Raw genomic sequence first — 27,936 nt, forward strand, 5'->3', positions numbered from 1 at the left:
ATCATCAGCTGGCTTACATTCCCAGTTGCCTTTTAAAAAAGAGAGTCGCTGTCTAGAGATAATGAGGCAAAATGTGCAGGCACTATTCTGCCCAGTCATGTCGAGAGAAACAAGCCTGCTACCACCTTCCAGTACTGTCGGCCAATGAGTGAAGTCGTAACTATGACTGACAGCTGGGAGAGCACTGCGAGCCATAGAAATGAAAGTAGAGTGACCACCCCCATTCTCTGATATATATATATATATATATATATATATATATATATATATATATATATATATATATATATAGTTTCAAAATTAACCAAGAAGTATTTCTGGCTGATTTCCACCTGGCCTGGAAGGGCAGGGCCCTGTCTCTCTCCAGCTACAAAAGCAGCAACTGCTGAAGGGGCCAGAGACCATCTACCTGTGTGAGTTTCTGCAAGACCTGCTCCCTGTATTTCTGGCTAATTTCCACCTGGCCTGGAGGGGTGGGGCCCTGTCTCTCTCCAACTGCAAAAGCAGCAACTGCTGAAGGGGCCAGAGACCATCTACCTGTGTGAGTTTCTGCAAGACCTGCTCCCTGCATTTCTGGCTAATTTCCACCTGGCCTGGAGGGGTGGGGCCCTGTTCCTCTCCAGCTACAAAAGCAGCAACTGCTGAAGGGGCCAGAGACCATCTACCTGTGTGAGTTTCTGCAAGACCTGCTCCCTGTATTTCTGGCTAATTTCCACCTGGCCTGGAGGGGTGGGGCCCTGTTCCTCTCCAGCTACAAAAGCAGCAACTGCTGAAGGGGCCAGAGACCATCTACCTGTGTGAGTTTCTGCAAGACCTGCTCCCTGCATTTCTGGCTGATTTCCACCTGGCCTGGAAGGGCGGGGCCCTGTCTCTCTCCAACTGCAAAAGCAGCAACTGCTGAAGGGGCTGGAGACCATCTACCTGTGTGAGTTTCTGCAAGACCTGCTCCCTGCATTTCTGGCTGATTTCCACCTGGCCTGGAAGGGTGGGGCCCTGTCTCTCTCCAGCTACAAAAGCAGCAACTGCTGAAGGGGCCAGAGACCATCTACCTGTGTGAGTTTCTGCAAGACCTGCTCCCTGCATTTCTGGCTGATTTCCACCTGGCCTGGAAGGGTGGGGCCCTGTCTCTCTCCAGCTACAAAAGCAGCAACTGCTGAAGGGGCCGGAGACCGTGTGTGTGTATGTGCCTGTGAACCTGCTGCTCGGGATGTCTATAGACTACTGGGGTTAGTTGTTTTTTAGTTGTTTTTGGGGTCAAGATTTAATTTTGGAGATTCATTTTTGCTGTTATTTGGACTGCAGCATATTTTTGTTAGACACTGTTGTGAAGTGTGAGGGGATTGCTTAATTGTATATTTATTGAGATGTTTTCATTAGTTTGTTGTTTATTATTATGGTTTGGCTACTTATATACTGTATATATTTATATTTCTCTGTTGTATTATTTCTCTGTTGTACACCGCCCAGAGAGCTATGCTAGTCGGGCGGTATAGAAATTTAACAAATAAATAAATAAATAATATAAATAAGAAGTCCCTTCCTGGTGAATAAGTGTTTGTTGCCCATACAGAACTGGGAATTTTAGTGTAGCTGTGATTAGATAGTGTCATGGCCCCTTCGGAGGACTCATCAGGCGAGGATGACTCGGGAGTAACAGCAGCAGACCCAGAAGCAGCAGACCCAGAAGGAGACACGGAGGAGCCTCCTGAGAACCCAGCGCCTTCTCCCCCTCAGCTGCAGAGCACCCCAGACACAGCTGAAGCCCTTCAGCCAGACGCAGACAGTGAACAGGAGACTCCCCCCTCACCTGCAGAACGTAGACAGCAGAAGGTCAGGCAGAAGAGGGGCAGGCCTGTCCACTGAAGGCCAAAACGCTGATGGCTCACACCTGCTGACAAACCTGCTCCTTAAAAGACAAACCTTGGCTGCAGCTTGTTGCTGACTACAACATCAGGCGTGGCTTCCTGTGTTTCCAGATTCCCTGAATCTTATCTCGGACTGACCCCTTGGCAACTGACCTCGCTTCTGGACTTCTGGCTTGGCACGTAAGCTTAGGAAGGGCCTTGCCCTTTTCACGCTTCATCCTTGTTAGCCTGGCAGATTTACGACCAGACTGCCAGCTAAGGACTTTCCCGCCCTGGTAGATACCCAGGAATTTCCAGCCCCGCCTGCACTGTTATCTCAGTGCAGAGCTGACAGGTAGTAGCATATCCAGTCAAAACAAAAGATCATAGTAAAAACAGACACTGTGCAACAGTGAGACAATTTGACTGAGCACTAGATACTGTAAAAATGTAGTCTTTAAAAATAGAGTTGAAATCACTGAAGCCAATATATCAGTCTTTTTTTCATCTGCACAAATGCAAGTCCCATTGATTTCAACAGAGGTTTAGCTAATATAAGCACTGCTGAGGATTAGGCTTTGTCTGTGTCCTGAACCCTAGATATTTACCTCCATCTTCAGATTCATCATCACCATCTTCATCATCACCTGATGATGGAGAGTCTTGAAACAGAAGGAAAGGGGGGAAATGGAAATTACATTTTGTGGAAGTAAAATTTTGAACTCATTCCTGCAATAGTTTCCATTATCAGAACATGGCATGAGCAACAAATGTTATTCCAATAAAGCTGTGATCTTCTGAATTAAGCTTTTATCTCTGAACTGGTACAGTTATATAATAATGCACTCATCCACACATACAGGGGCTAATCCAGCTAAACCAAGATTATCAATGATCTTCAGAAGAAAGTGTGTGTGTGAAAAACTACAGATATGACTAACTGTTGTCAAGTGTCAACTTTAAGAAGTGTCTCTCAGTGTGTCCTGTTGTGTCAATGTTTTTAAAATATGGCATCCAGAACTGGATACAGTATTCCAAATGCAGCCTGGCCAGCATTGAATTATAATTTCTCTTTATCTGGGCACTATGATTCTGTTTACAAAGCCTAGGATTGCATTTGCTTTTTTAGCAGTCACATCAACTGCTTGCTCACATTCAGTTAGAGATCAACAAGGGCACCTATCTCCTTTTCATATGTACTAATCTGTATTTTTAGTCCATTTTTGTTTTTTGTGGCAGCCATTTACAATAGAGCACAAAGGTAGATTTCTGAAGAGTCTGTTTCAAATAGTGTTTAAATCATATTACAGCCCAGCAAGATTATACAGAAGTAAAAGTCTGAGAGCTGATATCACTAAACTTCCTTAATTACATGGTCAATCTTTTCCTTATGCATACACACTTTGGAGCTTTGCTCTCTCTCTCATTTTCTCTCTTTCAAAGTTGCTGCCAAATTCTGGAAAAAGACAAAACAGAATTTGGTGGTGGTGGATACCAGAGCTTGGAAGCAATTAGTTACAAAAAAGGAATTACTTGTAATTCATTACTTTTTTGAGGAATGAGTGGCTAATTCCTTTACATTTGTAATAGGAGTATTTTTTTACTTTTGAGGAGTAATTGTAAGGTTTCCAGCATTACATTGAGACATTACTTGGGGGGGGGGAAGCAGTGGAAGTCTTCTGCTCCTCTGATTTGTGGATGAAAATCATGTGCCTCAAACTGGGCTTCTGTGCAGCATCACCCTTCCCTTGTGCTCTGTGGGTGGGTAGGAAGCGACGAGGGAGGAGGTGGAGAGTGAGACGGGGTGGAGTGGAGAAAACAATTGTTTTACAAAATGAACAGTGGTAGAGAAGAATGGAGTGGAGGGAGAAAGGAGCCGGAGGACAAGAACATGGATAAAGGAGGAGAAGGAGGTAGCAGCAGAATGGCGATCAAGAACTGTGGAGATGAAAGATGATGTGTGTGTGTGTGTGTTAATACTGTGTTTGCACTTGGTGTGCAAAGCAGCCTCTGCCGCCCTCCATGGCTACTTTGCTGCATTTGCAGTGTTTTAACTTTTTTGCATCTCGGGAAAATGTTTGCTTGAGTGAGTGTCCCTTAGTTGGTGGCAGGGCAGGGTCCGTGAGGTGGTTGAGTGAGAGAGATTATGCTTGCTGGCTGAGAGTGTGTGTGTTTGGGGGTGTGTGTACTTAGTCTGATGTGCAAAGATCTGAGTAGCGGCCTCTGCCTCCCTCCCTGCCTCCCTTACCAGTGGAGAGACCACCATTGGAACGGGTTCGTAGTCTGGGAGTCTTTTTAGATCCTTCCCTGTCACTTGAGGCTCAAGTAGCCTCGGTGGCACGGAACGCGTTCTACCAACTTCGGTTGGTAGCCCAGCTACGTCCCTACCTGAGTAGGGAGGACCTCACATCAGTTGTACATGCTCTGGTAACCTCGCAATTGGATTACTGCAATGCGCTCTACGTAGGGCTGCCTCTGAAGACAGTTCGGAAGCTACAGCTGGTGCAAAATGCGGCGGCCAGACTGATAACGTGGACCAAGCGGTCCGATCACATAACACCTGTTCTGGCTTGCTTGCACTGGCTGCCAATATGCTTCCGGGCCAGATTCAAAGTGCTGGTTTTAACCTATAAAGCCTTATACGGCGCGGGACCACAATACCTGCTGGAACGCCTCTCCCGATATGAACCTGCCCGTACACTACGTTCTACATCGAAGGCCCTCCTCCGAGTTCCGACTCATAGAGAAGCTCGGAGGGTGGTAACAAGAGCTAGGGCCTTCTCAGTGGTGGCCCCCGAACTGTGGAACAGTCTCCCCGATGAGGTGCGCTTGGCGCCGACGTTACTATCTTTTCGGCGCCAAGTCAAAACCTTCCTCTTTTCTAAGGCATTTTAATCTAACTTAATCTAGTTTTAACATGTGCTGTAACTGTTTTTAGTTTTCCTACTTTCTTATATTTTTGTTGTATTTTATTATGGGATTTTATTGTATATATTTGTATTTCTTTGTTGTACACCGCCCAAAGAGCTATGCTAGTGGGGCGGTATAAAAATTTAACAAATAAAATAAATAAATAAATACCATTGCTATCTTATGGATAAAAAGAATTCTTCTACTACATCTCTCTCTCTCTGTGTTTATTTTTAATGTTGTTTCAGGTGAATTAGGTGTGCAGCAGCCAAGGCCAGCGCCTTGCAGGCTCATTTTTTTTAAAAAAGTAACTTAGGTGTAATTGTAATGATTACTTTTGAGTAACAATAATCAATTCCTTTCAGAACAATTGTAATTGTAATAGTAATTTATTCTTTTGGGGCCACATAACAGTAATTGTAATTTATTCCTTTTTAAAAGTAATCTTCCAAGCTCTGGTGGATACAATAGTAATTCAGACAGGTCAAATGAATTCAGGGGGTGCTCCCCAGATTCTACAGGGTCACCTCAAATTGCACAATATGCACAGAGGCCTCTAGGCCCTGGGACATGCCAATTACATGGAATAAACGCAGACCACTGGAGACCTTTGTTATTCTGGAGCCTAAATTGCTCCAACCGTTGCATAAAACATAGATGTTGTGTTGGTAGTGCAGGCAAAGGCCAAGAGGCCTCCCTGCCCGCAGTGGCTTGCACGATGTGGCTTGAGCCCTTCCTGCTGCCCCTATGAAGTCATGCAGGATGTGTCAGTAAAGAGCCATCAACCCTATTGGCTACAGTAGGCTAGGAAACCCCAGATAAAGGCTCAATTGACAAAATGTCCCTATCTCAGCAAGTGGAAAAAACAAGGCAAGTATCCCATCCAAAGTCATGCCAATAATCAATAGGAATAGAAACAGAAATTGCGTATACAAGACACATAAAAAAGTGCAAAGCAGTGTGAGAACGAAGGTGGCCAAAGAGAGGAGGCAGAGCTGTTTGCCCTCTTCTTCCACCCCTTCTTTTGCTCTCCAAAGCGTTCCCAGTTAGCTCCTACCCTAACCCTGGCCCTCAACCCCTCCAGAAACACATTTCTCACAAACCTAGGAATCAGGGCCTGTGCCAAAGGGCGGCCAGGTCAGGCCTTGGCTGAGGGCCCCCAAAGGGCCCCTCGTCAGCGTGGGAGACTAGTGCTCCCCTGCCACAGATCACAAGGAGGGAGCTTCCAGGCTGCCCACTTGTTCACTCGCTTCACCTACCTCTCTCCTGTCTCCTGCTGCTGCGTGTGCAGGGCTGCCATCAATCAAGATGGCGGTGCAGACTTCTTTAAGGGGCTGATGTCCCTACCACCATCTTGGTTGATGGCAGGCATGTGCACGCACATAGTGTACCGCGCATGCGTGCCATCAACCAAGATGGCAGTGGGGGCATCAGCTCCTTAGAGAAGCCTCTGCCGCCATCTTGGTTGATGGCAGCCCTGCACGCACAACAGCACAAGACAGGAGGGAGCTAGGTGGAACAGGCAGGAGCCGTGCGCCCAGGGCAGGCTTATGCCCAAGGGCCCAATCATGCCTAGTGCCGGCCCTGCTCGGAATGAATAGAGCTGTTGCCTGATTCTCCTCCTGCCCAGAAAAAGGTGTATGGCTGTACTCTAGACATGTTCCAAGCACAAGCAGGAAGAGTGAGCTTGCTCCTTCTCTTCCACCAGCTAGAGTCCCTGCCCCAGAAAGTGAGGGTGTGTGCTTCTGTGCTATCCTGTTGCATACAGATGAATTTTATTTATTTATTTATTTAAAACCATTTTTACCTCACTCTTCAGCTGAAAAGGCTTACAAAATATTAATAAAAGTGACAAACAAGACACTCCCTGCCCACAGGCTTACAGTCGAAAGGACACAACTGGGAAAAAAGGTATTGTCTACTCCAGCCTTTCCCGAAACTGGTACCCTCCAAATGTTTGCTGGCTGGGGCTGATGGGAGTTGTAGTCCATAACATCTGGAGGGCACCAGTTTGGGGAAAGGCTGGTCTGCTCTGCCTGGTAGTAGCTCTCCAGGGCCTCAGGATAAGAAACAAAGGCCTTTGCTATCACCTGTTACCTGATTCCTTTTGCCTGGGGATGCTGGGGGCCCAAGCTGGGGCCTTTTGTCCAGAGCAGGGGCTCCAAACAGCTACGGGACACTCCCCATACGTGATATCATTAACTGCTGAACTTCATCTTCACAAGCCAGACTGAAATGAGAGGGTGGACTCCCAAGCACTCAATGAATGAATCCCAATGGTTTGGCTTTAACGTATGTGCTGAATAAATTTTTCAATGTCTAAGCACTTTAAAAGCCATTCCAAATGCCCAGGGGTGGGGGCAGAGGGCAAAACTCTGTGTGGGGGTCAGGACTAGCTATGTGTGTCAGTAGAAGAAGAATAGAGAGGAACAATGCAGCAGGAAAAAATAAAGTGACTCTGGAAGGAGGGAAATCTGTCTCAGGCCAGAGAGTAGGTTACAAAATATTTACTAGACAATCACTGTTCTTAGACTGTCCATGACTGGAAATAATAGATTAAGTAGAAACCTTCAAACCTAAAATTACTCTTTAGTAAGTTTAGTAAGTTTCATTAGCATATTTAATTATTTCAATTTTCCCAATCTGAAAAGCTCACAAGCAAGTAGGTTGCTTGTCAACGCCCAGTATAAACAGTTTTGCTGAGGAAATCAGCATGGCTCTACTTGGCAGGATCATATATATGATTAGAATTTCCAGTTGCCAAGAGGCAGGCGCATTAAGTTTCAGCAGGACTGCAAATGAAAATACAAGCAAGATCTTGTTTATTGCCCCTGTATAGCTACCTGGACCATATATTTACAGTATGTTGTTGTAACATGAAAAATATCTCTAGGCATTTTTGCTGAACATTCTCTTCTTCTCCTAGGGGTCTTTTGAAATATAAAATTTCTTTGGTAACCACAGCAGAATACAACATTCCAGATGAGGGTGTGGCAATTAAGACATTTATTTGCAGCAATATATTATTTTCGGTATTCCTCTTCTTCCCTTTACACTGCATAATGTAATTGCCACCATGTACAAAGAGATGTTTCCATGAGCTGTGTTTAATTGTTCACATTTCAGTCTGAAACATTTATTTGGCAGTCAAAGGAACTTCACTTCCAAAAAGCGTGCTTAAGAGCCTCCAATTTTTGCACTCGTGCAACTAGATCAGCATAGGTTAAGGACATGCATGGGATGTCCATCCTTTGATGCTGCTAGTCAAATGCAACAATCCTTTTATAGATGTGCCAGTTTCATAATGTGTTTTTCATTTTCACATAAGGAGATGTTTAGATTGCTCATTATCAGAGAAAATCTCACTCTCCGTTACCATGTTTCAGGCAGAAAGGAATGTGCTGACGTTGTAAGCCAAAAGGCTTGTAGGACGGCATGTTGAGTTCCATCCTCTGGCTGGCTCTGCCCATACTCCCCTTGAACTACTGTTCGGCTGCAAAATGCTTTTACACAGGACTACTACACCACAACTGATGAAGGGATCCAATTTCAGTTCAGAAGCAGAGTGAATTGACTGGTCAATATCCCAGTAGAGCCTGCAATGTTGCAAGTTGAGTCCACAATGCACTTCTTTGCACTGTTCTTCCATTTGCCCTCCTGCAGTAGCCCTCTTTAGGAATTATATTTAAGAGTAAAGTAAACAGAGAAGGGGGGACAGCAAAGCCTTTCTGATTACTCTCTATGAGTTGGAAGATGATATTCTGAAGCAGGGAGCCTCCTGTACTTGTGAAGGTTCCCTGTGCATTTTAGAATTCTCTGGAAATGGGGATGCCACAGCATCTGATTGTCCTGATGCACAACCTATACTCTGGGCAAGAGGCTACTGTAAGGACAGAATATGGATAAACCAATTGGTTCCCCATCGGGAAGGGTGTTGAGACAGGGGTGTATTTTATCACCCTTTTTGTTTAATCTTAAAGAGGAAAGCACAAAAGCAGGACTACAGCTGAACGTCAAGAAGACTAAAGTAATGACAACAGAAAATTTATGTAACTATAAAGCTGGCAATGAGGACATTGAACTTGTCAAGGATTATCAATACCTTGGCAAAGTCATTAACCAAAATGGAGACAATAGTCAAGAAATCAGAAGAAGGCTGGGACTTGGGAGGGTAGCTATGAGAGAACTAGAAAAGGTCCTCAAATGCAAAGATGTATTACTGAACACCAAAGTCAGGATCATTCAGATCATGGTATTCCCAATCTCTATGTACGGATGTGAACGTTGGACTGTGAAAAAAGCGGATAAGAGAAAAATCAACTCATTTGAAATGTGGTGTTGGAGGAGAGCTTTGCGCATACCACAGACCACAAAAAAGACCAATAACTGGGTGTTAGAACAAATTAAACCAGAACTATCACTAGAAGCTAAAATGATGAAACTGAGGTTATCATACTTTGGACACATAATGAGAAGACATGATTCACTGAAAAAAATGGAAATGGACTGCCTTCAAGTCGATCCTGACTTATGGTAAGCAGTATTCAGAGGGGGTTTACTATTGCCTTCCTCTGAGGCTAGTCCTCCCCAGCTGGCTAGGGCCTGCTCAGCTTGCCACAGCTGCACAAGCCAGCCCCTTCATTGTCCGCAACTACCAGCTGGGGGCAACTGGGCTCCTTGGGATTATGTAGCTTGCCCACAGCTGCACAGGTATGTAACCCCTGAGCCACTCACTGTGGGGGTGATCTTTAGTTGGCCCTTGAGACCCAGGAGACATGAGTGGGGATTTGAACTCACACACTCTGGACTCCCAGACAGGCTCTCCTCCCCACTGTGATTCACTAGAAAATACAATAATGCTAGGAAAAACAGAATGGAGTAGAAAAACAGGAAGGTCAAACAAGAGATGGATTGATTCCATAAAGGAAGCCACAGACTTGAACTTACAAGATCTGAACAGGATGTTTTGTAACAGATGCTCTTGGAGGTCGCTGATTCATAGGGTCGCCCTAAGTTGTAATCGACTTGAAGGCACATAGGAACAGTAACAACATAATGTGGGGAGCCTCCAAATATAGAAGACTCCCCACTTCAGTCGTTTGACCTGCACAAGTTGGAGGGTAGCAGGAACGATGCTGGGGGGTCAGAGCTAGCATGCTTGTTCCTGCTGCCTCCTCAAATGTTACTAATTTTTATAAACATTCAGTGACCAGCTCAGAGACTTCAAGAGATTAGGCATAAGAAGTGCCTACTGGATTAGGGGATGCGTCAGGTGTTGCTGGGGTGAGGGTAGGGGGCAGTTTGTAGGGCTGTTTGGGGCATTGCCTGGGGAAGTGGGGGCTGTTTGGGGTGGTGCTGGATTCATATGTATGTTTGGGAGTCCCTGTGAATGTGTTTGGGACTGCCTGGGCTATGTTTGTTTGAGAGTGCCTGGGATATGTAGGGGTGTGTGTGTGTGTGTTTGGGAGTTCGGGGGTGCGTGGGTGCGTGGGTGTCCCTGTGTGTGTGTGTGTGTGTGTGTGTGTGTTTGGGATTCCCTAGGGAGATTGAGAGTCCCTGTTTGTGTGCTTGGGAGTGTGTGAGCCTGGTTTAGGATTGGTAGGGGGAAAGCAGTTCTCTTGTGTCTTTAACAGCTGTGTGGTAGGGAGAAATTCATATGAACCAAAAAGTGCATTGGATGAACTCAGACTGAACTATTTAGTTCCTTATTTAGATCCTTTCTAAAATGAACTTTCCCTGGGCACTTCATTCCCTCTTCCCCCAGATCAATGCCCCCCCCCCGAAACTTTGCTTTTCCAAGGGGTTTGGGTAAAATTTAGATTCAGTAGAATTAATCTGGGACTTGAAAATCACATAGAGCTGAAAGAGGAAGTGGGAAAAACTGTCACTGTTCCAATGCCCTCATTCAGCTCTATATATTGTCCAAGGAAGAAAAATATAATCGCTCTCACTCCCTCATGACCATGGGGATGGTGGGCAGGGCTCAGAAGCTTTGTAGATACCAGAAGATCTCAGACACCATTGCACTCACATGTGGCATGCTGGCAACCCTTGGTCTATTGAAATGTTTAAAGTAATTAGTATTGCCAGTTAGTTTATCATGTAAGCTACATCTGCTGAAATTCTTTCTTTTACTCAAGTCTTAAAGGTGCAGGAGCCCTGCCCTATTTTGCACCCAGTCACACTACGAGTGCAGGAACTTCCACCTCTATGCATTAGTGTCAGGCTGCAACCTTAGTTTCACCTGGATAAATAGATGTCCAAAAGCACAATTGTTCTGAGTGCAAAATAGAAAAAAACAACAATGCAATTTAGGTTCCATTTTGTCTACCTTGTGCTACTTTAAAGGAGCTCCCTGAGGGGTGCACATATTACAGAGGTAACATTTCAGCCAAAACATCATTTACATTGAAAATTGATGTGTCACCTCCACCAGCCAAACAGCCCCTACCCTCAGGTCTGTTTTCTTCTGTTGGGTGTTCTCCTCTCCTCTTTTGGTTTTTATTTATTAAAAAAATCACAGCCCCCCTTTCTCCCTGAACCCCCCCCACAACAATGTATCTCACAGTTAAAAATATAACTGTTAAAACTGTTCCTCTTCTTAGCCGAATAGAAGGGAAGCCTTTTCCTCCTGCAGCAACCAATTTCTGCATGGCTAGCTTCCATCTCCCCTCCCTTTTTGTCCTATGAGCTTTAACAGGAAATACTCCTCCTACTAGGCACTATAGCCATCAGAATACATGAACGGACTGTTCTCTGAACTATTAGGCACATAAACAGAAAACAAACAAACAAAGAATGCAACCCTTCAGGTTTAAGGAGTTTACCATATTTGATCTTAGGAAGGGATTCAGCCAGACCCATCCACTGAGAACTGCCTCACATGTTAAAAGAAAAGAGAGGCTACTGTGTTTCTGCAGTAGTGTGGCAAGACAAGTACACTTGACTGTGGCTCCTGATTGTGTGTGGTCCAACATGCACCTCTCCCTCAAACATTACAGGAGACACAGAACATATGTTGTAGAAACTTTGTGAGATGAAAGCAGGCCTGTCTTAATGTAATGCTGGATCTTTCCAAATATGTATGAGTGAAACTCCACATGCATAGTGACAATCAGCTCCTTAGTTGTGGCATCCCCCAACATTCAACAAAGATGTGAGTGTGGGGAGAACTGAGACTGTGTGTTTGAAGCTCTTCTGATCCCTTTGGGTAGCAAGTGGTTGACAACAAGAGAAACATTCACATCTGTATCCAAGTGCCTTGAACCCTGTGAGGCTCTTTGGCCCTCCTACTGTTCCATTCCAAAATTTGAGTTAGCAGCCTTTAGCTTCTTTGTATGTAATGTATGCTTTTCAAGTCAGGAAGCTGCAATCTAGACAGACTGAACAGAACCACAAATTTTACTTGACAATATGAAGGAACTCCAACATCCTTTTGGTCAAGACAGGCATTGGCCAAAGCAATTTAATTTTCAGGAGAGGTTAGCGCCAGAGGCAAAACTCTTAACATATATTTTGATTTGGGGATGTATGTATGAATCCAGACGCCTGTGATGATCTGGAAAAAAGCAGAGAGAAAACAGAATAAACTTATTGTACTTACCTGTCACTCGTACTGTAAAGTTCCTGAGCATTGCAATGGAGTGCCTTGGCTTACAGCTGTACAGGCCAGAGTCATCATAAGATACATTGAAAATCTTTAACTGTTTTTGGCCAATATGAGTTCGGTTTGTAGGTGAAATCTCAATGCCTTCTTTATACCAGAAGACAGACATGGAAGGGCTCGGAGAGGTACACAGAAGTTCGATGGTATCACCACTTCCAACAACCAATTCTTCAAGGAAAGTAGTATCACTCCTTAAATAATCTGTGAGAAAAGAAAATGGAAAAGATGCCATCAGTTTTTTGTTCACTCAAAATATATCAGTGAGATGTCCAACAAATGGTAGGAATGTGTATATACAGTGCCTTGCAAAAGTAATCAGACCCCTGACCAATGGTTTCATATTACTGAATTACAAATGGTACACTGTAATTTTGTCCTGAATGATATTTTATTTTGAAACACTGAAACTCAAAATCAATCATTGTAAGGTGACATTGGTTTTACATTGGGAAATGTTTGTAAGAAACGTAACAAACTGAAACATGTTGCTTGCGTAAGTATTCAACCTCCCCACATTAATATTTGATAGTGCCACCTTTTGCTGCAATAACACCTTTGCAACTTTTGGAGTAGGTATGTACCTACCTCTAGGTAGGTATGTGCATTTTCTAGGATGCACACCTTAATGTGGTGAGGGAGTTTGAGAGTATTGAAAAAGCTGACAGCAATGGCGTCAGGAGTCTAGACCAAGAGGCTAGACTACTAGCAGGGCCTCCCAAGCTGAGACACCAGACTGCAATGCATCCAAACTCAGAGGAAGGCAATGGTAAACCACCTCTGAATACCTCTTACCATGAAAACCCTATGAACAGAGTATCCAAAATGCAACACGAGATTGTGCTGTAAGATGAGACTCCCAGGTCAGATGGCACTCAGCAAGCTACTGGGGAAGAACAACGGACAAGTACAAGCAGCACTGTGACTAATGACGCAGCTGGATCAAAGACAAATGGAAGCCCAGAGGCTGATGCGCACAGATGCAAAAGGATAGTCTGGAATTACATGACGTACACAATAGGAACATGGAATGTGAGAAGCATGAACCAGGGAAAGTTAGAAATCGTCAAGCAAGAAATGGAACGTATCAACATTACAATACTTGGCGTGAGTGAATTATTGTATTATTATGATGTATTTTATTGTAACCGAGATGTACGTCGCCTAGAGTGGCCACTGGCCAGATAGGCGACACATAAATTAAATTATTATTATTATTATTTAAAGTGGTTGGGAATGGAACATCTTCAATCAGGCAGCTACAAAATATTTTATGCAGGAAATGAGAAACTAATAAGAAACAGAGTTACTTTAAGAGCAAGAAGCAACGTAGCAAAAGCAATTAGGAGCTATAAAGCAAGGTCTGAACGAGTGGTATCAATGAGATTAAACGGGAAACCTATTAACATAACCATCATCCAAGTCTATGCCCCAGCAGCAAACACAGAAGAAGAGGAACTGGAGAGATTTTGCGCAGAGGTACAGGAAGAAATTGATCACACACTAAAACAAGATGTGCTGATAATCATGGGGGACTGGAATGCAAGAGTAGGGAACAGAGAAGAGCTAGAAACAGTGGGGACATGGGGTTTAGGTGATAGAAATGAAGCAGGATAAAGACTTATTGAAGCCAATAATTTGTTCCTTGCAAACACATTTTTTGAGCAACCAAAAAGACGACTGTACACGTGGACCAATTGGTCAATATAGGAATCAAATTGATTATATTATTGGTAGCAAAAGATGGAGAAGCTCCATACTTTCTGCAAAAACAAGACCAGGAGCAGATTGTGGTACAGATAATGAACTGGTAATATCAAAAATCAAAGTAAAGCTAAAGTAGAAGAACAAAGCAATCTTAATGCCAAAATACAATTTAAATAACAGAAGAATATAAAGATCAAATAAGGAACAGATTTGAGACTTGAACTTAAGTTGACAGAGAATCAGAAGAACTATGGACTGAAGTCAGAGACACTATCAGGGAAGAATGCAAAAAGACTATCTCTAGTTAAAAGGAGATGGATGACTGACGAAACTCTTAAAATGGTTAAAGAAGGAAAGCAAAAACAAAAGATAGACACACAGTAAGAACCCTAAATGCAATAATGCAAGCGACTAGTACGTAGGGACAAAGAAAACTATTACAATAGTTATTATATAGAAATAGAAGAGGACAATAAAAAAGGTAGAAAAAGAGCCCTAATCAGATTAGCGAAATTAAAGGGAAATTTAAACCAGGAGTAGGGATGCTGAATAATCAACAGGGGAACACACTGACTGAGATGAAATATAAGGAAGATGGAAGCAATACACTGAAGAACTCTATAAAAGAGATGCAAGGATGGCAGATGGAGGAACTATATGATGAAGAATCAGTAATGCTCAAGATTCTACAACAAAGGCTCTTATGAAATTAAACTAACCGGTTTCTCCATATTCTGTCCTTATATAGAATCATAGAATAGTAGAGTTGGAAGGGGCCTATAAGGCCATCAAGTCCAAGCCCCTGCTCAATGCAGGAATTCGAATCAAAGCATTCCCGACAGATGGCTGTCCAGCTGACTCTTGAAGGCCTCCAGTGTTGGAGAGCCCACTACCTCTCTAGGTCATTGGTTGCATTGTCGTACGGCTCTAACGGTTAGGAAGTTTTTCCTGATGTCCAGTCAAAATCTGGCTTCCTGCAACTTGAGCCCATTATTCCATGTCCTGCACTCTGGGACGACTGAGAAGAGATCCCGGCCCTCCTCTGTGTGGCAACCTTTCATGTACTTGAAGAGTGCTACCATATCTCCCCTCAGTCTTCTCTTCTCCAGGCTAAACATGCCCAGTTCTCCTCATAGAACTTTGTTTCCAGTCCCCTGATCATCCTTGTTGCCCTCCTCTGAACCTGTTCCAGTTTGTCTGCATCCTTCTTGAAGTGCGGAGACCAGAACTGGATGCAGCATTCAAGATGAGGCCCAACCAGTGCTGAACAGAGGGGTAATCACTGCTGTGACCTGCACTTGGCTGTGGTTGGCTGAGGGCATCAGCCCATCACTCCTCCTCCTCTCCTGGTGGCTAGGGAAGTTTCCAAGATAGCGTTGGTGTTCTGGAGTAGCTGGCGCCCTAGAGAAAACTTATCAATTGTAATTTGACACAGCATCACCTTGGGGATGCTTTACTTTTCCACAAGAGAGAACGGCAACGCCAGAATGCAGCTTTTGTGTCAGAGCTGATGTCCACTTCTTAGGAACTGACTTGTTCCCCAGTTGTCTTTGGTCCTCCACTTCCTACACAGGGTTAGGGTCCATATCTCAGTAGCAGAGCATATGCTTTCCCTGGCATCCCCAGTTAAAAGACTCTTAGGTTAAAGGACTGGGAAGGGCCTTTGTTTGAGACCCAGAGACCACCATACTGGGCTAGATGAAACAGTGGTCTCAATTAGAATAAAGCTTCTCCTTACCTTGAGAAGATACCGTCAGGACAGAGGACAATTTGTGCTTGCACTAAGTGAGCGCCAGCCAGGGATGACAGATTGAAATAAAGTTTCCCATTTTGAAATTCATGTATTTTCTGAACAAGCATGAATACTAACTGTAACACACACTGGTTTGCAACTAATTAGAGCCTTTATACAATCTAGAACAATGCAAAAACTCAGAATTATGTCTGCTTGGATATAGATTTCATTCTGACTACCCATGCAAGGATATTAAGCACGATAATTCATATGAAGGCTAGGGCTCCAATCCTATAAGCAGCTATTTCTAAATAAGTCTTACTAAACAAAGTGGAACTAAGATTAAACATTCATAGGATCATGCTATAACAAGTGTTCACAATTTTCTAGAAGCAGGGTGGAAATCACTGGGCAAGAAGGTGAGATGAAAGTAAATGTCTCTGCTGTTTGACTGGGAATTATAAATATTATTCATATTTGGAGAAGGTAGTTGAAGGACAAAAAACAGAAAGGTCACCATCCCTGTGAGGTCAGTAGATACTTGACAGAATCCTGAGATTCTATTGCTGATGATATCTTGCCTTGCTAATGATGTCATTTGTTTCAAACTGTTTTAAATAATGTATTTTATATTGTTGACACTCACCCTGGGACCTACTAGCGAAGGGTGGGTAATAAATTTAATAATAACAGTCTATGGTTCCATAAGAAGTCCATAATAAATACGTTTTGACAAATTTGTAGGGCAGTACAATATCTCAGAGAGGAGGTCTCCTGCCCCCCTGGTGCATTCACTATAGCTGCCCAATCTCCTTGCTTTTTAATGTTTGATAGAAATATCTGTTGGCTATAGGTACATTCTTAAACCGCAAGGGTTTTTGCCTATTAGTGAATTTCTCTGCTTTTTGATCCAGGAGGTAAGAAATGGAATCCTGTGCAAGTTTGTTGAGAATTGATTGATCATTTGCATGCTTATTGAGTTCAATGGGATTTACTCCCCTGCAATTATGCTTAGGATAGGTGAAACTGACCACAGGGGATGGGGAGGGGAGGAGAGGGACAGAAGCAGGCAGGAGGGGGAGGAGGAGGGCAGGTTTTATTATTTGCATGTTTATTGAGTTCAGTGGGATTTAGTCCCATGCAATCAGGCTCAGGATAGGTAAAACTGACCATGGGGAAGGAAACCTGGAGTGGGCAGGGGAGGAGGAAGAAGGAAGAGAAGAAGAGAGGAAGAAGGAAGGAGGAAGGGAGAGGAAAGGAAGAAGGAAGGAGGAAGGGAGAGGAGAGGGGAAGGAGGGGAAAGGCAGGTCTGATCATTTGCATGCTTATTGAGTTCAACGGGATTTACTCCTGTGCAATCATGGCTAGGATAGGTAAAACTGACCGTGAGGGAGGAGGAGGGGGAGAGGAGAGTAAAGGGAAGGAAGAAGGGGGAGAGGGGCGCAGAAGGAGTGGGAGGGGGAAGGAGGGGAATGGAAAGGGAGGGGGAAGGGGTGTGGGAAGGGGGACAGAAGGGGCAAAAGGGAGGTGATGGCAGGTTTGATCAGTTGCATGCTTACTGAGTTCAGTGGGATTTACTCTCATGCAATCATGGTTGAAAATGAAATGGATTGCCTTCAAGTCGATCCCAACTTATGGCAACCCTATGAATAGGGTTTTCATGGTAAGTGGTATTCAGAAGTGGTTTACCATGGCCTTCCTCTAAGGCTGAAAGGCAGTGACTGGCCCAAGGTCACCCAGTGAGCTTCATGGCTATGTGGGATTTGAACCCTGGTCTCCCAGGTCATAGTCCTAGGATAGGTAAAACTGACCATGGGGGAGGAGGAGGGGGAAGGAGGGGATTGGAAGGGGATTGGGGAGGGGTAGGGGTGAAGGAAGGGGAAGGGGCAAAATGGAGGGAGGAGGAGGGGAAGGGCAGATTTGATCATTTGCATGCTTTTTGACTTCAGTGAGATTTACTCATGTGCTTAGGATAGGTGAAACTGGCCTGGGTGAGGGGCGGGGGAGGGTGGGGGAGGGAGGAAGGGGAGGAGAGATTGGGTGGGCGGGCACTGGGTAGAGGGGAAGCCCCTTTCCTTTCCAAAAATAAAACATTGTGAACAGTATCATTCTTTTTCAGGGTTTCCCCCACCTTTTTATTCTACAGCAGGCACATGTAGCCTCCCACCCAAAGTTAAACCAAAGCTGTCCCTGGCTACATCCACACCAGGCCTTTATTTCACTTTAGGGAGTCATGGCTTCTCCCAAAGAATCCTGGCAAGTGTAGTTAGTGAAAGGTGCTGAGAGTTGCTAGATGCCCTGTTCCCCTCACAGAGCTTCAGTCAGAGCGACTGACTGTTAAACCACTCTGGCCACTGGAGCTCAGGGAATAGGAGTCTCCTCTCAGTACTCTTCACAAACTACACTTCCCAGGATTCTTTGGGGGAAGCCATGACTGAAATAAAGGTCTGGTGTAGCTGTGGTCCCCTGATTGGACAAGCCCAGCAGCTGAGAGTCTGGCTTTTAGAACGCTGACAGTTGGTTCTTACTGAGCATACCTGACACTATCATTCAGTTCAATGCAAAATTACTTAAAAATCAGCCAGGCATTTTTTTTTTAACTTTTAAACAGCAGAAGATGAATGTCAGAGTATGGGGCAAGGTCAGTAATAGGATTACAGGTACTCTGTGAACATGGCTGATTTTTAATTAATTTCATCAGAGTTCTCATAACTGACAGAAAAAAGTCCAAAAGGGGTCTGGTTTTTTCTCTCTCTCTTTTTACACATTGAACTCTTGATTCCCTCTGACTGTTTTGTGTATCACCATGAAAATTTAGAGGATTGTTAAGCAAGCATTTCTGAGTTCAGGACTGTACGTTTTGTAAGGTTTTGTTTTGACATGAGCTTATGGGAGGCATCAGAATGGCATGGTTTTTTTTTCAATTTAATATTGCGGAATGTAAAAAATCCATGCTGACTATAGTATACAGCCACTCTTGTGGCTGTGTAATATCAGACTGAGTGACATTTTTACCACTCTATCACTGCTTATCACAGGACCACTGCAACACACAGTGCCATCTGAGATGGGTGGCTCCGCCATCCCTCTTATCTCCTCCCTGCTTACTTTTTAGAAATGTTTTGCTCTGCTAATGCAGTGGCAGACTATCCACCTCCATCTCCACTTCAGTCTGAGGAAGATGGCCTGGAAAAGTACCTGTGTGCTGCTTCTTTTCCAAGGAAGCTCGAATGCATCACTCTGAGAAAAGAGGTCCTTCCTCAAAGTAAAGGATGGGGATGGGTCAGGAACTCTGGAGAGCCTTACAAGAGGTGGGCAGGTGGGTGAAGCTGCCATAATATGGGTAGGGTAGCCAGCAAGGCAAGTTAGCAGGGGCTCTAGACTTCAAATTCACCATCCCCAATTTACCTGCCAGAAGGACCATCCCTGTGTAGAGGCCTATTTGTGTCAAAAGCACAGGGGTAAACTGAGTGAGGCAATCTCCCCCCTTAGAAGAGCCACTCATTTCTTTGCAGCCCTGAAACAACCTGTTTGTTTTCCTTTATTTTTAACAGGGATATAAATAAAAAAATAGACTAAGTTAGCAAAAGCTCTGTTGGATTCTATTCCTCACATGGTTTGGGGAATCTTGGCTGCTTCTCATTTGGTAGAGAGAACTGGGCAAGAAGGTACCCCCCAAGTTTCAGCACAGATGCTCAGCTCCAAGTGCTACAGGGAGTCCCAGCTGACAAAGTGTCATATAAGATAAGCAGCGAGAGGCAGTGTGGTGTAGTGGTTAATGTGGGAGACCAAGGTTCGAATCCCCACATAACCATGAAGCTCACTGGGTGACCTTGGGCCAGTCACTGACTCTCAGCCTCATGAAAACTCTATTCATAGGGTCGCCATAAGTCGGAATCGACTTGAAAGCATTTACATTTAAGATAAGCAACAGAGCTAAGATGGTAAGTAACACCCATTTATTAAATTAAAACAGCTCAGATTAATAAGGGCACAGTAAGGTCATTGTGTGTTAGGAGTCAAATCCCTTAAGAATTTATATCTCAGGAGCTAAATCCTAGAGGTAGGAAGCCTGTAGAAATCTAGTTTTCAGTATTACTCTAGCAGGGAAGCTTGAGAAGCACTGAAAACTAGACTAAACTCCAATCATGGAGAAGTAAAAAAAGGAACTCCGCTAAGATATATATATATATATATATATATATATATATATATATATATATATATATATATAGTTCCTCATAATATAGATGTAGCTAGCAGAGGAGTCAGCTTAGTTTTAAAAAGGTAGGCTTCGCTTTCCTGATCAAAATGCTCAAGAAGATCTTGAGATGAAGAATGAAATCAATAAAGCATCCAAAAGATGAAATGTTGTAGTAATGGGTGACTTCAACTACTTCAGCATGGAATGGTTACATGTGTGTTCCAGTCATGAAAAAGAGGTAAAATTTCTAGATTCCCTGAATGACTGTGCCTAGAACAGTCGGTCATGGAGCCAACCAGAAGTGCAGTGAGGAAACTCCCCAAAATAAGTGGATTGCTGAAAAGGAAGTTGAAAGGCAAAGTCAAGAGGATCCAATCATTCCAAAATGCATGGGAGTTGCTTGATACCACAGAATTAGAAGCTCAACTGGAATGTATACTGCAGATCAGGAAAGGTACTCCCAGGCCCAAGAGGATGCCAGCATGGCTAGTGAGCAGAGTCAAAGAAGCTATTAGAGACAAGAAGGCTTCCGTTAAAAAATGAAAGTCTTGTCCAAATGAGAAGAACAAAAAGGAACACAAACTTTTGCAAAATAAATGCAAGGAAGACAATAGAGGATGCTAAAAAAAAGGATTTGAGGACCATCAACAAGAAGTTATTTAAATACATTCATAGCAAGAAACCATCTAGGAAGGTGGTTGGACTCTTGGATAATAAGGGAGTCAAAGGTGCCTGAATTAACTTTTGCAGGAAGGGAACCAAAGAAATGAGGCATATAGTGGTGACAAGAGATGAAGTTCTAGGCCTAATAACAAAATAAAAACTGACAAATTGCCAGGTCTGAATGGCATCCACCTGAGAGTTCTAAAAAAACTCAAATGTGAAATTGTTGAACTTTTAACAAAAAATATGTAACTTGCCCCTCAGATCATCTTCTATTCCTGAGGACTGCAAAGTGGCCAATGTAACACCAATTTTTAAAAAGGGATCCAGAGGGAATCCTGGAAATTACAGTCCAATTAGCTTCTGTCCCAGGAAAACTGGTGGAAAGTATTATCAAATATAAAATAATCAAGCATATGGAAGAACAAGCCTTGCTGAAGCAGAGCCACCATGGCTTCTGCAAGGATAAGTCCAGTCTCAGTAACCTATAGAGTTCTTTGAGTGTGTCAACAAGCATACAGATAGAAATGATCCAGCTGACATACTGTACTTGGACTTTCAAAAAGCTTTTGACAAGATACCTCACCAAAGACTCCTAAATAAGCTTAGCACTTATGGAATATGAGGAAAGGCCCCCTTATTGATCAGGAATAGGTTAAATACAAGGAAACAGAGAGAATAGGAATAAATAAATAGGAATAAATGAATTGTTCTTCTAATGGAGGGATGTAGAAAGTGGAGTCTCCCAAGGATCAGTATTGGGACCTGTGCTTTTTAACCTTTTCTAAAAGGTTTCACATTTGTGGTCTGTACACATGCTATGCCAGATATGGGACTGCAGAGATGCCACAGAGAAAATGTGAAATTATCAGTTCCTAGGGGCCAAACCAGATATGTTTCAGGAGATCCAGGATTAGGAACTCCACATATCTTTTCTGCTTTTTAACCAATTAGTAGCTTCATTTGGCTGCTTTGAACACTGGGGGAAGCTGTGCTTTAACAGAAGATGTTTATCCTTGTCCTCTCTTGACATTTCCAAGACCTGAATTGTCTTTCTTTCTCCTATGTGGCTAGTAGCAGTTTTGGCAGAAGGGGGAAGGGAAGAGATTTAGATCACAGCAGTGCTGCTGGAGGAAAGGGAAAAAAACCATTTCTTGGAATTATCACTTCCCCAACCTTCAAAACAACCACACAGGGCTGCTAAAAAGGGGGTGGAGAGCAAAACAAAAACAATGGACCCTCTCCAAATAATAATCAATAGATCTATATAATAGAAACATAGAGTTGGAGGTACGTAGGGACAAAGAAAACTATCACAATAGTTATTGTATAGAAATAGAAAAGGACAACAAAATGGGAAGAACAAGAGCCCTATTCCAAAAGATTAGAGAAATGAAAGGGAAATTTAAACCAAGAGTAGGTATGTTGAATAATCAACAGGGGAACACACTGACTGACCGAGATGAAATAAAAGGAAGATGGAAGCAATACACTGAAGAACTCTATGAAAGAGATGACAGGATGACAGATTCATTCACGGAGGAACCATATGATGAAGAACCAGAAATTTTAGAATGTGAGGTGAAAGCTGCTCTTAAAATACTTGGAAGAAACAAATCACCAGGAATAGATGGCATACCAATAGAGTAGCTACAAGCTACTGAGACTGAATCTGTCCAAATTTTGACAAAAATTTGTCAAGAAATATGGAAAACTAAACAATGGCCCACAGACTGAAAGTGTTCAATATACATCCCAATTCCAAAGAAAGGGGATCCCAGAGAACGCACTAATTACCGAACTATTGCCTTAATATCCCATGCAAGTAAAGTAAGGCTCAAGATTCTACAACAAAGGCTCTTACCATATATGGAGCGAGAAATGCCAGACGTCCAAGGTGGATTTAGAAAGGGAAGAGGCACCAGAGATCATACGCTGGATAATGGAACGGACCAAGGAATTTCAGAAGAAAATCACTCTGTGCTTTATAGACTACAGCAAAGCCTTTGACTGTGTAGATCATGAAAAACTATGGAATGCTTTAAAAGAAATGGGGGTGCCACAGCATCCGATTGTCCTGATGTGCAACCTATACTCTGGACGAGAGATGTAAGGACAGAATATGGAGAAACCGATTGGTTCCTCATCGGAAAGGGTGTGAGACAGGGGTGTATTTTATCACCCTATTTGTTTAATCTGTACGCAGAACATATCACACGGAGAGCGGGATTGGACCAAGATGAAGGAGGTGTGAAAATTGGAGGGAGAAATATCAATAATTTAAGATATGCAGATGATAACATACTACTAGCAGAAACCAGTAATGATTTGAAATGAATGCTGATGAAAGTTAAAGAGGAAAGCACAAAAGCAGGACTACAGCTGAACATCAAAAAGACTAAAGTAATGACAACAGAAGATTTATGTAACTTTAAAGTTGACAATGAGGACATTGAACTTGTCAAGGATTATCAATATCTCGGCACAGTCATTAACCAAAATGTAGACAATAGTCAGGAACTCAGAAGAAGGCTAGGACTGGGTAGGGCAGCTGTGAGAGAACTAGAAAAGGTCCTCAAATGCAAAGATGTATCACTGAACACCAAAGTCAGGATCATTCAGGCCATGGTATTCCCAATCTCTATGTATGGATGTGGAAGTTGGACCGTGAAAAAGGCAGAGAAGAGAAAAATCAACTCATTTGAAATGTGATGCTGGAGGAGAGCTTTGCGGATACCATGTACCGCGAAAAAGACAAATCATTGGGTGTTAGAACAAATTAAACCAAAACTATCACTAGAAGTTAAAATGATGAAACTGAGGTTATCGTACTTTGGACACATAATGAGAAGACATGATTCACTAGAAAAGACAATAATGCTGGGGAAAACAGCAGGGAGTAGAAAAAGAGGAAGGACAAACAAGAGATGGATTGATTCCATAAAGGAAGCCTCAGACCTGAACTTACAAGATCTGAACAGGGTTGTTCATGACAAATGCTCTTGGAGGTCGCTGATTCATAGGGTCGCCATAAGTTGTAATCGACTTGAAGGCACATAACAACAACAGAGTCGGAGGGACCTTCTCTGTAGGCCATCTAGTCCAGTCCCCTGCTTCATACAGGGAATCCAGACCTATGGGAAGGTTAGCAGATGGCTGACCAGCCTATGCTTGAAGATATCCATCAAGAGAGAACCTCTTCCCCACACCCCAGTAATGGAGTCCATTGTGAACTGCTCTTACCATGAGGAAGTTTCTCCTTTTGTTGAACTGAAATCTATCTAACAATCCCATCAGATCTAGTCCTGCCCTTTGAGGTAGCACAGAACAAGCCTTTGCTCTCTTCTGTGTGACACCCATTCAGGTATTCAAAGAGCACAATGTCTACTTTGGCCCTAATTCTTACAGTTGTTTAGATAAAAAGCTAAGCTTTTAACATCCTACAAGCCCTTAAAATGGCACAATTTTAAATTAGCCTGATTGATATCCTTAATTATTAATACTCCCCTAGTGCCTTTATGTAGCTCTATACCCACTGGACAGAGAGAATTCAAAATATATTAGCCTCAGCAGCATGTGTGTTCTGCATTCTGGCAACACTATTTTTGGGGAGGGAACTAGCACAGGATACCTATTTGTTTAAACCCCTGCCCCAACCCATGTACGGTAGGGCCCCGCTTCCCGGCGTTCTGCTAATGCAGCGGCTTTCATTTTCAATTTTAAAGCCGCTTTTGCGGCATTTTCGTGCAACGCGCCCCATTAAACTCAATGGGGTTCCGCTTTAAGGCATTTTCCGCTTTACGGCGGGGGTCTGGAACGGAACCCGCTGTATAAGTGGGGCCTTACTGTAACAGAGTTTGAGCTCCAGCTGTTTCCAGTGAAGTGTCAGTGACCCCCAGGAAAAGTCAACTGGGAGCCAATTGTGGGTGGAGTTTGCAGCACTGCATACCTCTCTCTCTCTCTATCTGTGCCACCCCATCCCTTCTCCACCTCACATATACATACAGCAGAAGATAATGCGATTTCTGTGGGTGGGTCACAGAGCCAGCGTGGGGCCACAGTGTTTGGAGAGGTAGATGATGCTAGGACCACATGAAATTAGGCAGAGGGCTGCAGGTTCCTCATTCCAGTTTTACAAGGATCATATGCAGGTGTTCAAATCTTCACTTTTTAGCTAACAGCTCTGCTGGTACAAGTTCTTAATTCCTCTGGATTTCCCTGTCCTTTTTTTTAGATTAAATTTCTCTTAGATTAAATCTTCACTTAAGGCAGAGAGCTGGCAGCCAACACCTGAAAAGAATCATGCAGGATCCCAGAGTTCCAAAAGCTCACTGCTCCATAATGAAGAACAGTCTCAGGACAAGAAACTGAAGGGACACAATGAATGAAGTTTTGCTCAGATGGCTAATTAAAAACGGAAGCCTCCACACTCCACAGCCAATATAGGAACAAATCAGGAAAGAGGTGGGGCAGGGCAGGAGAAAGAGCCGAGTTCTTGTTCTATTCAGAAACCAGCTTCCAGCTGGGATTATCTATACTTCAGATTAATTGTCATTCCAACTACACCCGTCCTACTTTCAGAGTGAAGTTTAGTTTCCAATATAACTAAGTGAAAACCAAACATTGGTTTCAATGTATCAATAGGCTGATTTCTCTCACTCACTAAAACTATTTTTTCAAATGTTAAAAATACTAAACAATTTAAAATCCTGGCCCAATTCCTTCCAGCTTCCTTCCTTAGGAAAGCAGATAACTTCATGCTAACTTCCATGCATAAGATGATCAAAGTTCCATTTTCTTAAAGAGAAATATAAAGGCCCAGTTTGTACACAATGCTGAACCACGGCTTAGTGTTTTAAAGGCAAGCTGCAGTGAGCCTCAGGTTTGCACACTCCCCTTCCCCTTTCCTCATCTGGCACAGCTGCAAGGAGGAGAGCAGAAGCTTCACTTTTAGTTTTAAATTAACCAGAGTTTTGTGTGACATCTGAACCCCAAACTGTGGTTAATTTTAACTATGGTTATTGAAATAAAGCCATCTTCATACATTATGGTCTGCAGTTGGCTTGCTTCCACTAACCATAATTAAGACTAATCAGGTTTGGATGACAAGTTGAAGTTGATCTAATATGGAAAAGAACATTTTTGAACTCCTCCTTGCGGTCTCGCCAGATGAGGAAAGAGGAGCAAATGAGCTCATGCCTCACTGTAGCTCATCCTTGTAACCAGCAGTGGTCGGAGTGGAGAGGGAGAGGCACTTACTTGACTTTCTCTCACTGGCATTGCTGTGTCTTACCAAGAGGGAGAGGGGGAAGGGCAAGGTGACAGTGAGGTCAATGCAGTACAGCACAAACACACTGGTGGAACAAATCAAGCTCCCCTGCTAGTGTCTCTGCACTGCACAAACCTCTTGCCTCACCACCCAGTAAGGCACAGCAACACCAATGATGGGAGGTCAGGTAAGTGCGCTGGCCCTCCATACTAACTGCTACTGCTTGCGGTACCTAAGCCATAGGTTAGCATTATGTACAAACACAGCTATTCGCTAGGGGATGGATAAGAGACGGTCCCTATATACAAAGGGAAAAATATTTGTGGTATATACTTGGAATTTGTACTTCAGAATATTGTAGATCATGTTAGCAAATAATACAAGGTTTCATGAAAAATATCCACCAGAAATTAGAGCATGGCTGTAAGAATTTCCTTGACAGATCAGAGTACTAATAGCCAGATAGATGCACATGGAAACTCAAATGTTGGTGAAGAAGATGGCCATCTTCTGTAGCATATTCTCCGAATCTGGCATTCGGAGAGCGAACAAAGTGGTCCGATAGAGACCATTTGGGTAAAAATAAATGGAGAAACAAATAAAACCGACATGGTAGTAGGTGTCTATACAGACCCCCTGGCCAAGAAGAGGTGGTAGACGAGGCCTTTCTCAAACAAATCTCTGAAATCTCAAGGAGGCAAGAAGTAGTAGTGATGGGGAACTTCAACTACCCGGATATCTGCTGGGAGACAAACTCTGCGAAGCACAAAGCCTCCAACAAATTCCTGATGGGCCTTGCTGATAATTTCCTCTTTCAAAAAGTAGAAGAAGGAACAAGGGGATTGGCAATCCTGGACCTGATCTTAACTAACAGGGACGAATTGGTCACGGGAATTAAAGCGGTCGGTACCTTGGGGGAAAGTGACCACGTAATGCTGGAATTCGTCATTCTGGGGAAAGCCAAAGAAGAATATAGTCAAATATGGACCTTGGATTTCAGGAAAGCCAATTTTAGCAAGCTCAGGGAAGTGATGGGTAGGATCCCGTGGCTAGATAGACTAAAGAAAAAAGGAGCCCAAGAAGCGTGGGAGTTCATGAAGAACGTATTACAAAAAGCACAATCACAAACAATTCCAAAGAGGAAGAAAAACGGAAGACATTGGAAAAAGCCAATGTGGCTACATGGAAGACTGGTGGAGGAGGTAAAAATAAAAAAGAGCATGTATAAAGAATGGAAGGAAGGACGCATCACCAAGGAAGAGTACGGACGAGCGGCTCGGGCTTGCAGGAATAGCGTAAGGAAAGCTAAAACCCAGAATGAGCTGAGGCTGGTGAGGGAAGCAAGGAACAACAAAAAGGGGTTTTTCAGATATGTTCGAAGCAAGAGAAAGACCAAGGAAATGGTGGGACTGCTGCTCAATGAGGATGGCAAAATGTTGACAGATAACAAGGAAAAGGCAGAACTGCTCAATGCCTATTTTGCCTCCGTTTTCTCCCAAAAAGGGAACAGTGTGCAACCTTGCATCGGTAGCAATCTCAGTAAGGGGTTGGGATTGCAGTTCAAGATTGATAAGGAGATAGTCAGGAAATACCTAGTTAACCTAAATGAGTTCAAATCTCCAGGGCCTGATGAACTGCATCCCAGAGTATTGAAGGAACTTGCTGATGTACTCTCGGAACCTCTTGCTATCATCTTTGAGAAATCCTGGAGAACGGGAGAGGTGCCGGAGGATTGGAGACGGGCAAACGTCGTCCCGCTCTTTAAAAAGGGTAAAAAAGAAGATCCGGGGAATTACAGGCCGGTCAGTCTGACTTCAATACCGGGAAAGATATTAGAACGGATAATAAAAGAGTCCATTGGCAACTATCTAGATGACAATGCTGTGATTAGTAGGAGCCAGCATGGGTTTGTCAAGAAAAAATCCTGTCAAACTAATCACA

The 27,936-nt window shown here is 43.4% G+C and overlaps 1 protein-coding gene across 9 annotated transcripts in view; it reads right to left on the bottom strand.

The window, feature by feature from the left end:
• Positions 1 to 27,936, bottom strand: part of FGFR3 (fibroblast growth factor receptor 3) — a 126,670-nt gene that overhangs the window by 40,646 nt on the left and 58,088 nt on the right. For all 9 annotated transcript variants that reach the window (XM_061629818.1, XM_061629816.1, XM_061629817.1 and 6 more), the window contains exons 3-4: positions 12,358 to 12,621; positions 2,453 to 2,506 (exon numbers count right to left, since the gene is read on the bottom strand). In XM_061629818.1, the coding sequence (XP_061485802.1) occupies positions 2,453 to 2,506; positions 12,358 to 12,621 (318 nt within the window). The remainder of the gene's footprint in view (positions 1 to 2,452; positions 2,507 to 12,357; positions 12,622 to 27,936) is intronic.

The sequence above is a fragment of the Rhineura floridana genome, chromosome 5 (assembly GCF_030035675.1).
Source record: "Rhineura floridana isolate rRhiFlo1 chromosome 5, rRhiFlo1.hap2, whole genome shotgun sequence".
NCBI lineage: Eukaryota > Metazoa > Chordata > Lepidosauria > Squamata > Rhineuridae > Rhineura > Rhineura floridana.